General features: G+C 45.1%; 1 protein-coding gene across 1 annotated transcript in view; it reads right to left on the reverse strand.

The window, feature by feature from the left end:
• The window catches only part of efnb3b (ephrin-B3b), a 110,013-nt gene extending 93,759 nt beyond the window's left edge, over positions 1-16,254 (reverse strand). The window contains exon 1 of the mRNA XM_034676118.1: positions 14,671-16,254. Within this exon, the coding sequence (XP_034532009.1) occupies positions 14,671-14,819 (149 nt within the window). The 5' untranslated portion in view covers positions 14,820-16,254. The remainder of the gene's footprint in view (positions 1-14,670) is intronic.
• Between the last annotated feature and the right edge of the window lie 592 nt (positions 16,255-16,846).

Raw genomic sequence — 16,846 nt, forward strand, 5'->3', positions numbered from 1 at the left:
CCACTGTTGCAGAAAGCTTTCTCTTGGTGCACTTCTATTTGGTCGATCTAGAAAATATATCAAGTGCAGACCTGCTCTTTATTATAAGATGAATGAGATCACTTTTGTTATGATATGGCACATTTTCAAATTAATTTACCAGTTTGGGGGATTTGGGGGCAAATAGGAGAAACCACGACTATGATGAATTTTTTTTTTTGAAGTTATAAAAATGCCAGTCCGGTTGTGAGGTACCTGTCATTACTCCACAAAAAGAACCTCACAGTAACACTCAAACACCTGTCCCTTGTCTAGGTGAGACTTAACGCACGGGTGGGACAGAAAGATAGAGACAGAGAGAGAAAGGCTTTAGAGAGAGAGAAACAGGGCTTAGGGGGGACAGAGGGAGGACGGATGGAAAGCTGAAGATAAACTAAGCTTCAGACAGCAAAGCAAAAAAGTACTTTGGGAAAGATGCACTTTGTTGTGAGGGGAGAGTGGACAAGGGGACTAACATGCAGGTGTGAAGGTGGAAAACAGGGGCAGGAAGCAAAAGATGGCCCAGGAGAAAGAGCAAGAACTAATGGAGGAGAAGAGGGGAGGGGTGAAGGCAATAAAGGAGGAAAAAAGAGATGGGTGAGGGAGAGGAAGGAGGGTCCTAGGGTTCATAATCCCCTTACAGACAGCTTTGTTGAGTGATTGACAGGCCAGCGCGCCACGTTAGGGGCCGAGCACACAGGGCCGCCATGACTGGAGGGATTATCTCTCCCCTGGCTTACAACCCTCCCCACACCTCCTCCCCACACCTCAACCCCCCCCCCTCCATAGGGTCAAGTGGTAGAGGCCAGTTTCTGTTGTTTTCACGCTCTCTTTTCATGCTCGCTCAGAAACCCTTCTTTGTCTCCCATGATTGTGTTGTTTTGCAAATAATAGTTAATGTGGTGTTGGAGGGAGGGTGGGGGGTAGGGTGGTGCGCAAACCCACGCAGGGCATGTACACAAGTGCACGCACCCACGCATGACGCATGCCCAACCATACACACGGACTGACATCTACACAGGCAGGCACACACACATAAAACTCACTCTATTCAGCATACAAGGGCAGCAGGAGGCTACAGAAGCACTTAAACAAGACCTTGAGTGAATTCTTTTGTTCTAGCTAAGTACCGGCATAATAGAGTTAGCTCACCCATCACAAGAGTGATTACATTTAAGAGGAAACATAAGGAGAAAGCAAAGGTTTTGATTAAAGGTAGATAACATAAAACGTACGGGTGAATTACAGCACTCATGCTCCATTGTTGGAGCTATACTAAGGCTTTCTCAAATCAGATAATGTATGATTAACCAAGTGCCAGAGTACACACCTCACAGACTGGACGTGTTGCAATGCTCAGCTGTGTACACACATGTGTATTACGGCCACCCAGGACTGAAGCTCCAGATGGACTGGGCCTAACTGGGACCAGTGGCTTTGCTGGAACACACAACACGGGGAACCAAATTCAAACATCAGAGCAGCTGTGTGTGTAAGCGAGCAGGGGCCAACATACACACAGTTCAAAACAAAAGAGCGGAGGCCTCTTTCATACACGCACAGAACTGAAACGTTCTAAAAATGATCAGGAGCCTTCAATCGAGTTATCCAAAGTTCCTTTTTCACACACATCCCTCTCAGCATTAAGTCTCTCCTGTCAGATCAGAAGGTGGGGGATGAGCTGTGAGAGGCAGGACATGACATCAAAAGCCCCCTGCAGAAGCCTGTCATCATGTTGTAAACATTATGTTGGAGCAACAGAGACCTGCACTATGATGACACTTTCTGCATTTATGTCGATGCTCCGGATGTGCAGACATCTTTGCTGCTCTCGTCTTGAAACCGGTTTTCCCTCCTCAGCGTCAGATGTTTTTATCTTCCTCCTTACGTTGCACTTCCAGCAGCAGCCTGAGGTGATTATGGGAGTTGGGTTGAAAAAGCTGTTTGCGTAGATCTGCGCTAGGCTAGTGGTACTTATCTGATATAGTCATTATGTGCAAATATTAGGGGTGTAATGATTCTTTTTAACAACTGGAGAGGCCTGGGGCTTCTGCAGAGCTGATGTTACCTTGATGAACGCTGCAAGAGGCGTCTGGACGGTCTGCGTTGTGTGAAATCCCATGGTGCCTTAGTAGGTGGTTGGATAGATTTGAGGTGTTGCCGTGGTAACTTTACTTGACCTTTACATATCCTACAAACAGCGAGCGACTTCTTTAGAACATCTCCATCTTTGCAAAAGCCAAAGTGTTTCCACACACTGGACCGCAATGGTGGCTTGATCATTTCTGACTCACTGGCTTCTCCTCTGTCATCCGCCATGCTATGTTTTATTTTTTAGCCTGAATTAAGTAATGTTTAACGTCTTTATCATTAAAAGTGTTAAAAAAACACATCCATATAAAGTCTGCCGTGCTTAAATCCAATGTGTTATTTCCTATTACCTATTATCCTTATTACCTTTTAAAACAATGTTAGATCCATACATGTCGTCTGGAAGGCCAACTTGCCGAGCACAGATCGATGTAGTGGGATCATAGGAATATAAATCAATACATCAATGTAGTGGATGAATCGTTGCACCCCTAGCAAATATGCATGAATTCAATTCCTCACACAAGATACTGGACCCATGAGCCTAACCCTAACCCATGTTCAGCACAGTGACCTGCAGTCATGCCACACATCCATCAACTGAGGACCAAAGAACACAAGAGAGAGACTGTGGAAAAGGAAGGCTTTTGTCCCATCTCCCCCTCCTCCCCCCTCCTCTGCTCACCAGCATTCTTCTGGCTTGATTTTCTTTGTGGGGACGGAGGGAGAGAGGGGAGAAAGAAAGGAAGGATGAAAGAAAGGAAGAAAGCAGGGCGCTCCATCTGTTTTTCCCCCTCCTGTGGCCCTGTGATCCAGCTGCAACGCAACCAAGAGCAAGACGGATACAGAATAAGATGGAAAGATCTTTGGAAGGGTGGTTAGAAGACAGGACAGCTAATGAGGGAATGGCTTTCTGATTTCCAGAGAAGGTAGAGAGATCGGTACATCTGCTCAAGCATTTACATGTGTGTGTGTGTGTGTGTGTGTGAGTGATTGTGTGTGTGTGTGTGTGTGTGTGTGTGTGTGTGTGTGTGTGTGTGTGTGTGTGTGTGTGTGTGTGTGTGTGTGCGTGTGTGTGTGTCTGCAGACCGAGCTCATGGTTCACAGTGACTCCCAAATTACTCCAACACCCCAGTGATAGGCAATCATGATTATTCATCCTGTCCTCACTACAGAGGACCTATTTACTGCCTGACGGTGATGAGTGAATGAGGAGAAACAGAGCCTGCACATCAAAAACCACCCACAAAGAAGAAGAGACACAAAAAGGGGCCATACTGGGGGAAACTGGGGGAAGAAGAGAGAAAAAGATGAGAGCAATTTAAAAAAAGGAGGGAATAAATTTTACTGTCTGCCAACTCGCTGTAACATGATAACGGCTTGGATATGTAGAGAAGGAAATTTACACTGGTGGTAAGCCTGGCGACGAGAGAGAAAGTGAAAGAAAAGACAAAAGGAATGAAGGAGGGGATTAGTGCGGAGAAGTGGACTGGTTTTACAGACGACGAGAGGGGTAAGAGTGCGTGTGGGAGAGTGCGAAGCAGGAGAGTCGAGTGTGTACGAGGCTTTCAGTGGAGGCATGGGGGGGCTCTTTTGTTCAAGGGGAGCGGAGGGAGTGAAGGAGGGAGAGTGAGAGTAGTGGCAAGAAGGAGAGAAGGATATGCTACTGACAGAGAGAGAGGGAGAGGGAGAGGGAGAGGGAGGGGGGTACCTCTGAAGAAATTCAACCCCGCTACTTGGACTTTTTCCAACACTGAGAGCAATAACATTTTTCATCTGTGCATGCATGAGTATGTGTGTGTATATACAAGCTCTCCACTGTGTTCATGCATGCCTGAGTTTGTACATGGTAGTGTGTGTGAAAGCTGGTGTGTGCAAGACATGAGGACAGAAAAGAGAGAGTAAAAGAGGAATAAAAGCGCTAAAAAAGTAGTTGGGAGTTGTGTATTATGTGAAGTGCCGGGGTATCAGATGATGGCATGTCGACGGGTCAACAACGATCCACTTCACTGCTCCTTCTATACAAGATGGATCTAGTTAGAGTTACTTGTCCGAGACAACAAAGCACTGCGCTCTGTATACTGCAAAGAACCAACATTTGGAGGCAGGCAGCTCGGATACTTTGGAGCTACAGGTAAAAATACATGATCAATAAAATGTCTGTTTTTTCACACATAGAAAAAACAGCTCCATTTGAGTTCAACAGTCATGCATATATATTTGTGCAAAGGAAGTCTGAAGGTTTTAAACTCATGGACTGTTTGATGCATCCAACTCAACAGCAGCATAATCATATAAATAAAGAGTTACATTTGAGCCAACATTACCCATAATTCCCCTTTTCATAATATCATCACAGGGTGAATTAGTGTGATACAACCACAAGCTAAAGAAGGCTAAAGTGAGCTAACTTTAAATAGATATCCAAGTTTCAGTGAGCTGATAAGATGACTCTCCACTTCTTCTTCTTCTTTCTTCTAGTCGGAGCCAAAGCAGCTGGAGAAAAACTCCAAACCCCTCTGAGAGATTTTAACAGGCTAATTAAATCAAATGTCACAAACCTGGGCGTGGTTTTAAATTCAGATTTTAATTTTAATACTCATTTTAACAAGGTCGTAAACACAAGGTCCATATATTTATTCGTAATCATAATAATAGTAGCAGGCACTGACAGCTTCTGTCTCAACCTTTATGTCGCTGTTTCTGTGACGCATTTTACAGCCATGCTCAGTCTCTGGGATTATATCCAGTTCTGAATTTCATGCAACTACATATAATAATAACAATAATAATAAATCAATTTATATAAAACAGGTTTACAAAGTGCTTTACAGAGTGCAAGACATAGTGAGAGAAAAAAACACAAAAGCACATGACAATGGTTTACCAGAATTTAAATGAGTTGAGTAAAAGACAATAATAAAAACCATGCAGAAATTAAAAATATGCATAAATGCAATAACATATGTATTTCCAGAGACTGTCGCTAACATTTTCGACTTGTTTCTCTATTCAATGCAGTTAGTATTCTTCTTCTTCTGTTATTTAATGCGTTAGCATTCTTCTTCTTCTGTTATTTAATGCAGTTAGCATTCTTCTTCTTCTGTTATTTAATGCAGTTAGCATTCTTCTTCTTCTGTTATTTAATGCAGTTAGTACTCTTCTGCTGTTATTTAATGCAGTTAGCATTCTTCTTCTTCTGTTATTTAATGCGTTAGCATTCTTTTTCTTCTGTTATTTAATGCAGTTAGTATTCTTCTTCTTCTGTTATTTAATGCAGTTAGTATTCTTCTTCTTCTGTTATTTAATGCAGTTAGCATTCTTCTTCTGTTATTTAATGCAGTTAGTACTCTTCTGCTGTTATTTAATGCAGTTAGTATTCTTCTTCTGTTATTTAATGCAGTTAGTATTCTTCTTCTGTTATTTAATGCAGTTAGTACTCTTCTGCTGTTATTTAATGCAGTTAGTATTCTTCTTCTTCTGTTATTTAATGCAGTTAGTACTCTTATCTGTTATTTAATGCAGTTAGTATTCTTCTTCTGTTATTTAATGCAGTTAGCATTCTTCTTCTTCTGTTATTTAATGCGGTGAGCAAATGGGTTTAAGACGCTTGATAGCCACCGTCTGGCAGGAATACTGTATAACAACCAGGCACCGGTAAAAACGATTAAAAGAGTACTTTCAAAATGAAATATTATTTACATTAACTCTTTGATTTTTAATACGATAACAAATATTTGATCATTCAAAAATCATCGTGAGTGGCTGTGCAAAATGCATTGGTTGGAAGAGGAAGAAGATGAGAGTGGTTGTGGTTGAGCACAAAAGAATCAGTATAAATCAATGGAGGATCATACTTATTATGCATTACAGAAGCTTCTTGTCCATGAAGGCCACCATGGTTTCACCAACAGGAGGGGTGAGCAGGGGAGCGTTTCAATCTAGAATCTAGAATTTTTCTACACACTGTCCCTTTAATGCAAAGAAGAGACACTGCTGTGGAGAAGGTTTCTTGGTCTTCTCACAGGAGCCAACAGGTTATTCCTTTCAGGCAGCAATATTCCAGAGCTAACGTTCAGACTGAGAAATAAATGTTGCTTTTCTCACAGTTTCTGTTCTCAACCTTGAGACAAAAATGCACCGTGCTTAACCACAAGTGAGAAGTTTTTAAATCACATTAGCAGTTTAAATGGAAACACTTGTGCAAGCAATCTCAGTGTGTGATCTCTACAAACTGAAAACAGCCACGCTACCCCACATGATGTCCAGACTCTCTGAGTCCAAAAAACAACAATTCATCTTAATCTCACATTTCCATCTTAATGGTGAGTTATTAACATCAATCCTAGTAAAATTATATCCAGTGCAGAACCCAGGAAACAGCGCCTGATTTTACCCTGCACAGCTCGCCAAGGTCAGTTTTCCCTATAGACTGTAAGAGTGATGGGCTAATGCCAAAGCCAGATGGACTAGGCTCACTGTACGGTCTTTTACCTCCTAATTAGAAGTATGCATATGTGCACACACACATACACACATACGAGCATCTGATGAGAAAAAAGCACGAAGCCTGGAATAATAATCAAGTGCTGGAAGTTAGTGATGGAGAATATCACAGAGAGGTCTGAGGTAGGGAGGTAGGCCTGTCCTCATACAGCGTAATAAATGTAGTTATTGCAGTGGGGCAAAGCTGGACCGGGTTTCCCCCCTGAAGCCTCTTAGCATGAGGATCATCTCTGACCCATTCTTAGTAAATGGGTAAAGATTATCTTAAAGCTAAGATACTTAGGAGTAACAGGTCTTTACATCTCCCACACAGCAGACCAAACGTCCACTGCAGCAGCCAGAGGATCCACACCCCCTCCAATCCCCCCACTCACAAATAAAAGCCATGTTTTGTTTTGTAGTTGAGGAGTGAGTTGTTGCTCTGCTTTGTAACCAGAGTCCTCGCAGGCACAGTGATTCATGTGTGCTTACTTTTGCAGCTCTATGTTTGTGCAAATCTCTGGATAACAGCTTCTAATGCCAAAAATATAAAGGCAAGGGAGATATTTAAAGAAGACGTCGCCTGTAACCACTTTGTCACTTACAAAAGGACCTCACTCGCTGTTTTTCTTGCGTTTCGAGGTCCGTCTCAATGTTTGACAGTGTATTTTTGTTATTCTGAACAAAGAGAGAAACTGTGTTCCAGTTCTGCAACAATGGAGAACAATAAAAGGAACGCATACTGGCAAATGTCAGGTTTTGAGTGCATTCTGCAGAATCAGAGAGCAAGGACTCCCAGACTCTCCAACAATTGGCCAGGATGAATTCCATCAAAGACGGAGCAGAGACACCGTTCGACTGCAGCCTCAAAAGAGTAGAATGGAGGTTGACTTCTGAATAAGAACTCTTATACTGTGTCTGAAAAGCAGGCTGTCTCACATTCACTGGATTCATATCCTTCTTTTTTCCAGTACACAACACGTGGAAACAGATTCTCTTTTGTGAAACAGAAATTAGAAAATGAGGAGGAAGTATCCAAGGCCAATTGAGAGAAGGTATAGGTTCAGTGCTAGATTTAGATAACAGCACATCCTGGAGAGCAATGAACTTCAAATATTGATTATTCAGTGGAACAAAAGAGCTTTCTTTTAAAGGAATTGATTTAGCTTTTGGCAAATTAAGACTATCAACACACTGCTCTGCCACAAGGCACTTGGCATCATTTCTGCCTCTTTGAGTCTCGCATACTGTGTGAAGTTTAAGCACAGTCTGCATTCTGGCATCTTACTATATGATCTTTTGAAAATACAGAGATGGGAAACCGCTCTCTTAATCCTGCTGCACAAAGCTGATCAAAGAGCTCATTCGGCTCAAAAGTCAATGAATTCCGCTAAAGCTTACCAGGTTTCATGCTGGACTTCACAGGGATAAATATTATGGGACGTGTCAGTAATGAGGAATGAGGGGTGGGCTTAGTTGTATGAGAGCAGGAAGCAGCTAGTCACGGTGGTGACCCACAGATCATCAGTCACTCTGCCTGTCTGGGCTGTGTCACATCAGCTAGTACCACTGTCAAACCCGGCCCAGCTCCCTCACCATCCATCTCACTTTTAGCTTGCTTACCTCTCACTGTTTCGGGCTTTTCTATCCCTCTCTGACCGCCCAGCTCTCTCTGCTCCTTCCCCTCATCTCACCCCAACAACACCCACTTCTTCTACTCCTGCCGTCTTTGCTGGTCCAAGATGTTTACAAAAACTTCAGCTGTGACCCCGCACAGCTACCCACCTGCAGAGCTGCTCATTTGTCTCTCTTGAGTAGACACTAACACAGGCAGATGTGTGTCTAACATGAGTCTGGTCCTGCTAAGATGGGACTGGATCTTATCCTGTCTTGATGTTGGGTCTTTGTTAATAATAGAAGATAGAGTAGACCTAGACCTGCTCTGTTTGGAAAGAGTCTGAGGAGAACGTTTGTTGTGATTTGGCGCTATATAAATAAAGATTGAATGATAACACACTCTCTCTTTAACATTTTGGCCTGGTGGCCAATCAAAGCGCGGCGCTGAAGTCCACTGGCAGGAGCAGAAAGAGCGTGATGGAGTTTCAGTGTTGATGAAACAGACAAAGGAAAAGACTGAAACTAGAATGGGCTTTGGCTGTTCAGCAAGTGACTGTGAAATAAGAGGACAAAGTCTTTGTTGTTAGTTTTGCATTTTACAAGTTCTGCCTAACCATATGCATGGCTATGCAAAAGAGGACTGGAGGGGAGAGCAGGTGTGAAGACTCCTCACAACAACATACATTGTAAAACAAACGTCTCAATCCGTCCAGTCTGAAAGTTCTTTAAAAACAGAAACAAGAAGAGGTTTCACAGTGGAAGTGCACATGGAACACATCAGGACAACTTGGAGATCTTAACACACAATTTAGTATTCACGGCACAAACACCCTTGCCGGCACCTCCTCTGTCACAGAACAGAGTCTGCACACACACACACATGAAATGGTAACAGTGTCACTCCCTCCTGCTGCTTCCCTGTCTATCTGGAACGCTGCCGCAGTCAGCCACAGTGGCTGCTGCTAAAATACATCCCAGTGTGGTGGAGATGTGCAGAGCTGCAACAGAGCCGGGAGTCTCGTGATACTGAGCCACACCAAAACTCCAGAGCAAGGAGGGGAGGAGGAAGAAAGGATGACAGAGGAGGAGGTGGATGAAAGGGCCAAGAAAGTGCAACGTGAGTAAAAGGACGAATAGAGAGGGTGATGAAGAGTGTGACAGAGGTTGCCTCTACGTTGCACACACCCCTGGCCTATAAAGTCCACACACACTTTCATAATGGCTTCTCATCCCACCAGTCTGCCTCTCTGTGTCACCCAGGGGAGGAGGATTGACCTGGCCCAGTCCAAATGCTGCCAGGAGGATTGGATGATCCTGCTTAGGCAGGGTGTGCTGTGAAGCAAGCTAATGAGAAGCCAATGTATGTGTGTGTGGGTGTGTGTGTGTGTGTGTTGGCTGGCTTTGCTATAAGGGGCTCTGGGTTCAGCCACCCAGGGCAATCTGCCCAGTGATGCTGAGACACATGTGACCCCTTCAGACCTGAGGCTTGGATTACTGTTACCACTACATCCAGTGAGTATGTGCGTGTGTGTGTTTCCTGGGTAGACATGTTCCTGCATGTGTTCCAACATTCTGAACTCGCTCAGCCGGGCGCACGCTTTTAATCTCCTTCATCCTAATCATCAGCACTTTTAACAATTACCAAAATCCCAAAGTCACTTCTAAAGCCCCGGGGACTAGGGGAGCAAATGAGTTCTTTCGCTAACCCCAGCATATTTACAACAGTGCTTTAGAGCTGTGATGATGTTGATGAATGCACACTGCCCCTGCCAAATAAACTTATAATCGAGTGATGAAATAATGAATGAATTCTGAGTGGAACAACACTCCGTGACGCCTGCCAATTTCCTCACCTCTCGTGTGTGTGTGTGTGTGTGTGTGTGTGTGTGTGTGTGTGTGTGTGTGTGTGTGTGTGTGTGTGTGTGTGTGTGTGTGTGTGTGAACATCCTCCTGTCTGTGTTTACCATCTCATTTTAACAGTGTGTGTTAAACGCAACAAAGGAGATACATTAGGACCACACACTATCTGCACGCGTGTCCGACACAGACCGGAGAGGAGGTCCTGCCCCCTGAGGGTCATGTATGAGGCATCTGGTGAGAGCATGCGGCTGCGATGGATCTGTCTGTGTTTCTCACAGTCCAGCTGCATACCTGTGTCCATCCACCCAAAGAATGAAAGAAAAGAATGAAAGAAACATGAAAGAAAGAGAGAACAGATCCCAGCCTCTGGTTGAATTGGCTGCCGTCTCCCTCTCCTTCCCCTGGCCTTTCCATTCTGCCACATCAGCTGAAACCTCTTTTCACAGCTCCTGTTGCTCTCAGCTCGTAAACGTACACACACTCCTCTTTTTCACCAAGAGAGAGGGAGGTTGGAAGAGAAAAGAGAAAAGAGGGGGCCGCCGCCGTCGCTGCTGCTGCCTGCTTGCTTTAACAGGCAGCTCAAGCAATATGGTTCATATTCTTTCCTCCTCTTCTGCTCTCCACAACATTCCTGGTGTTGTTTTCACTCACTGTAAGAATCTGCAGAAGAAGAAAAAACTACCCAGTGGATATTCTCTAATCATTTAGCCTAAGGATGCGTGTAGGCTTACCAGGCTCTTGCTTACTTATCCACACAGCCCAGAAAAGCCTCGGTGCATGCATGAATTATTCATGAATGGGAAACCTACGGGTGGATTTTTTACAGAGGTGAAACCGGGTGTGGACAAACAATCAATAACTGGGTGTTGGAATGCGTGGCTTTGATATGACACCCCGTTTGACCCACTAACACGTATCCACTCTCTGCCTCAGTTCCAGAATGCCTGAGAAGATTTCCAGTGATTCTTTTTTTTTTTGAGTCCTCTGGTTTTTTGTAGTTGAAACACTTAGCCTAGTTAGCTGGTCTTTTATCCGGCGCCAATTAGCCGGCGATTAATGAATTATTGAGAAACTGGAAAAGGGGGGATTAAATTTTAATGTGGATCTTAGGGGGAATAGTTGTATTACAAGTCACCGCAAGCGGCGAGCAAGGAGACGCCCCCCCTCAGCAGGCGTTTACAATAATCTACAGCCGTTTACCGACGCATGGAAAGAGAGGAAAAGGATGAAGAGAGGGGGCCTTGGCCTGGAGAAAAGACTCTGTGATTACACTCGCACAAGAGCCAAAAACTACAAAAGTCCATATGCTGCGATGGGACATGAGACTGCAGCCAGAACATGCCTCTGCTTCAATCATCTTCTTTGTGAGTGTATATGTCCAGGAGAGTTAAGGCCCAATTCCACCAGATCCGACTCAGATCTGTCACAGCACCGGATCTGATAGGTTTCTATTTTAGTCAATGTGTTAACTTCCACTGGATCCACTCCGTTGTGTTCCGGCTGCGTCTCTGATCCGGCAGGTCGGAGTCCTCCGGATCAGATACACAAGACTTCTATTTCTGCCTGATGCCGGAGCACGACGCATCAATCTCAACAGAGCAGATGGAGCGGGACAGGAAGTCAGGCACCAAAACAAAATGAAAACATCCGGTTAATTTTCAGAATAAAACACTGGAGAGGAGGAGGAGAATCCTTGATTCAGGGATAGCAGCAGGAAAACCTTGGTCACATGACTGCAGCTATCCGGCGCTCTTGCTGCACGGAGCCGGACCGCAGCGGATCAGAGAGGGACTGGACACGGATCTGGTGTTACGAATAGTCTTTGCACCCTTGTGTGCGTGGGTCACCTGCCACTCCAGCACCCAGTTCACCTCAACCGCCCCCCCGGACTCCGGAGCAGTAATGTAAGATTCGATCTTTCATTAGGGCGGCCGTGTAAGGCCGATAATAGGAGATGCTGAGATAAGGATAATGTATGTCTGAGGGGGAAGCTCCCTCCAAGGTGATCGTTCTGGTTCAGTTCGCTCTTCCTCAAGCAGAACCTGTATTGGCACTTCAGACTTAACTGGTATTGATTTACTTAGGGTTAGGACTGCCCCCCCCTCCCCTCACTCTGCTCTCTTTGTGGCTCCTTCTGTTTCTCATTCACCTCCTGGCACCTGTCTCTGTTTATATTCCTCCCAGAACACCTCCGTCTCTTCTCTTTCTGCCAGTTCTGTAGTCATTTCAGTTGATGGAGCAGTCAATAAAAGGGTGGATGCTACTCTTGATGGCGTTTTGATACTGTATTTTACAATGACTTACATCAGCCTGATCATTTTATCCGTTATTTATTACAGGATTTAATCAGGGGATGGACTCAGAGGCATGGGTGCCCCCTTTCCCTCCTCACCCTGTCACTCCTAACACATCTTTGAGTGTGTCAGTGGCTGCTGTAGCGCTATAATTAGTGGCTGGATGTGACACATGTTTCCAATTTGCTGCGTCTGGTCACTGCACTTGGGGAGGGGGGGGGGGGGGTGACGGAGCGATGTAGAGATAGAGACAGACGGAAAGTGACAGGACAGGAAAAAAGAAGGGAGAGATGGAAGCGGATGGAGCAGAGTCATGGGAGGGCAGCTTGAAAGGAAGAACATGTAAGAAAGAGGGCGAAAGGTGGAGAGGGTGAAGAGGAGAAGGAGCTGCTCACGGAGAGGTGGAGGAGGTGGTGCAGGTGGACGGTCTACACTTCAAAGCAGCACATCCAGCAGAGGTCTAGAGGTTAACAACGTGACAGACCATTTGCTACACAGACAAGATGTGAACCATACATGTGCTCCTGCGCCTGATTGATACACACTACTGCTCCGGCTTTCTTTTCGCCTCATTTCAAAAGAACAAACCAGATGTGTGTGGGCTCAGGATCCCGTCCTTGGAAGACATTCACCACTTGGACAAGCATGGGCCCTTAACATATTTCAGCCCAGGGCCAAAACCTATTTTGCCCTGAGGCAGCTGAAACTGGAGTAGTGCTCTTGTCTTGTAGGGAGCGAGGAGAAACAAGAACATGAAGTGTGTAAAAGGGCCAAGAAAATAAACTGGAGGAATGACTAAGCTGATTAACTGTGAATGGGAAGCTTCGTGAATAAGCTTCATCATATACAATAGGCTTTGTATTTTGAGTATATGAGTGAGCAAATCTGTGGAAATGAATATGGAGAATGGCGTCAAAGCCACCACCCATCTAATTGCAAGCCATGCCCATTCACTAAGCCCTGACACCCACCTAACACTAGACTCCATTAGGAGACAATCACCTGTAAGGCCTCAAAAGCCGGGGCTGTTAGCTTCTCAGTGGAAATTACCCTCCCGTGTCCGATTCTGCTCCCTGTTGGGTGAATCCACCCACTGCTGACAAAAAAAAGCCCTCATTAAGGGCTTCATGCCTGGCTCCACAGCGGGGGCCCACGCACAGTCACATCTGTGGAGAGGGGAGCAACTGGGCAGGCCGTAGTTTACAGCACATGGACACATTAAAAACCTGTTAGTGTTTGGAAAAGGCTCTGGCAGGGGTGTGAGCTGGGGTGGCAAGGGTTGCCTTCTAAGAAACTCTGTTCTGTGTTTCTTTGTGTTCCCGTTGAAACGAGTCATGTTTGCTTTGTTAGAAGACAACGATGCTCCTCATGACCAGTGTGCTGAACGCTCTGTGGCCCAAATGTTCAGCTGAAAACTGTCACTGCCCCAGTTTTTCAGGAGAAATCGAGGCAGAAATTGCAGAATTGAAGCATAATGTCACCTCTATACAAGCGGCCTTCTTATTCTCCATAGACCCCCCTCCAACCCACCTACCCTCAAGGAGGGCCATTCAAACAGTGGGAAATTGGCAGAGGTGTGAGAAAAGTGGTGTTGGTCGTTAAGCCGGCCGGCCGAGAGGTGTTTAAAATGACATTTCCTCAGCTAATGCCTGACACCTTCTCCAGAGGCAGGGAAAAATGTAAATGAGTGTGCATGGCAGAATGGGCAGAAGGGGTGTTCATGAGGCCTGTGGGCCTGGGCCTAGACTTTAATCAAGGTCATCCAGCAACTGCAATTAGAGCATCACACACGTCTTTATTATCCTGCACACTGCCGCTGTGTTTCCTGGCTTACAGGGACTTTAGCAACAACAAGTACAGCTGGATTATCCTCAACAATCAATGTGAGGGTGACAAATTTAGACCAGCTGTGAAACTGAGCGGCCTGTTTCTGCTCCTAGTGTATACATTGATCAGATTTCAGTGAAACCCTGTCAGATTCCAAACAGTAATGACTGAATGATGTTGTGTTGGGATGGAAGTCAAAGAATTTGCTCACTTTGTATAAAATGTGAAGTAATGGTGTAATAATAGGCCTTTGATCTGCCCCCTCCTGAACTTCTGTGTTTTACGCGTTGTTGCTTTTACTTTTACGCACTTTACAGTCATTACATGCTCTCTGTCCCCTGCTCTCTTTCCCCTACTCTTTGCACGAGATGCACGTCAGCCTCACAGGAATTATTCGATCAGTTTATTCCCTCACGTGGGCTTCAAACTTCAAGTTCTAACCTGCAACCAGTAAAATATGAAAGAGAACAGCTCTTACCTTTCGTTCCGGGAATTCCAGTAGATAGGCTCCATATTGCTGGCCGTTGTCCCCAGTAAATCCAGTAAGAATACCAGCAGGATCCACAATCCATTCCCACTCCTTCGACACGCCATTTCAACCCTCACTCCCAGCATATGTAGCCCCATTTAAAAGATAAGGGCACTATTTTCTGTTCCGATGCTGCTGCAAGGAGACTCTCAAAACAATGGATGTGCGTCTACAGCCGAGCAGGCTATAGGTAGAGGCAGTCAAAGTGTAAACTGAAAGCCTGCTTTGTGCAACCACATGGATCCGAAATGCATCAAATCTAAACAAAAACAGACTCAGAAATGAGCAGGAGAAACTTGCGCCTGGATTTCCAGAAACGACCGTTTTCCTGCGCGTCCACGATTGTACTATTTCAGTGCCAATCCCATGACTTTCCCATTAATTTGTTTTTAGTCCTCCTTTTTTCCGAAGCAGTGCTCTTCAACTCAAAAATAACTCCAAGGAATCGTATTTTCTTTAAAATGATCACCACCCAGGAGCTATTTCTGCTGCCTTTCTGTGCGCCCTAATTGTCTTTTTCCGAACAATGTTCCCTTGTTCTCTGTGCCGACTCTGTGTGATTTCTCTCCCATTACCTTGTTTTCTCGCAATAAAACCAACCTTCCAACATACAAGGCGGGAATACAAAAAGAATAAATGTCTTTTAGAAGAGAACAGTCGAGCTCATGCCAAAACTGTGAAGGTAACGCGTTTAAAATGGAAAAGATGTCACTCGTGTCCACAGCTCCATCCTCATAAAGACATGTTGATGCTTGGTGGGCTTAGTAAGTGCGCATTACAATCCTTATTCTCCTCTCTGTTAAACACTCAGGTTGAACACGGGTTGTAAATCCAAAAATTCTTCAGAAACTGAGATAGAAAAATCAAATAAAAAACAAATCAGGATCCAAATCGGTGAGTAGTCCTGGATTCAAATCAACGCGTGACCCAAGAAAACTGAGAGAAACAAACCAAAGAGCTACAAAAGCATCCCCAGTGTGATCATGTCACATAAAGGCCAACGTGAAACTTGTGAAGTGATTAAAAAAATAGGATGCGAGCTGTACGCATCGGTCCTTGTGCAATTGACGCCTATCTGATGCAGCGCATCATTTGGAGAGCTGGACGCGTCGCTGCTCGGCCAGAGGAAAGCGCTTGCTTCATTCGTTATCTCATCCGTCTCTCTGCCTCAAAATCCCACTGGTTTGACTTGCCCTAATGCTTGCAGCACATTGACAGACCGACTGGCTTGTTTGAAAGAAGGCGGAGGGAAAAAGGGGACGTGGATGAATGGAAAAAAAATCCCCATCCTCCGACTGGCAGGCATGGGCGCACTGACGGAGCGCAATTCTTCCAGGCTTTTTCGGGGGGGGCGGTATCGAGTCCCCTTCAGCACCTCCTCTCTCCTCCTCCTTTCTGGGTTTCAAGGGCCCCCCAACTCGGACCTCTGGACTCCCTAGCGCTCTATTCTGCCTTCTTTCAAACGCCGAAGAAGAACCCCCCACCTCCTTAGACGCTCGCCAACGTGCGCCCTCCTCTGCTGAGCGCCATGATGGAAGAGCAAGAGCGCCCTCCATGCATTTAGTGGGCATCACATGTGGCACCGACAGAAGGCTGAATGGAAAACAGTCCAGCTGGATTTTTGGGGAACATTTTACAAAATGTCAAAGCAAAGCAATCCGTCCATAAAAGGGTACATAAGATTTATTCGGGATTTAAATAAGCCCCAGTTAACTTATTAAAAAAATGTCATGACAATATTTGAACGGGTGAAATGTTTAATTTGCATAGTTTAGAAAAGTATAGCTTACATAAAGATAAACACTTCGTTTCAGAGGATGATGTCACACATATTACAGGTCTGCTCTCACCTCATAAGTCTACACTCCAGTCTAAACAACAAGAATCCCTGATCTGTGAGAGGATGTGGACCTCTGAGTCCCCCTGTCCTAAGAGAAGAGGAAGACTTTCTCCAACTATTCAAAGTGGGCCGACCAGCTTGATGAGGTACAGGACGAGCTGGGTGACAGGCCCCGAGGGGCCACACACATCAGTATTTAGTCTACAGCCCCTGTCCTCAAGAAAACTAACTCTTATCCACACACTGCTAAACACAGGGACACATGCATGATATAGAGGGAAGGAG

The sequence above is a fragment of the Notolabrus celidotus genome, chromosome 23, assembly GCF_009762535.1.
Source record: "Notolabrus celidotus isolate fNotCel1 chromosome 23, fNotCel1.pri, whole genome shotgun sequence".
Taxonomy (NCBI): Eukaryota; Metazoa; Chordata; class Actinopteri; order Labriformes; family Labridae; genus Notolabrus; species Notolabrus celidotus.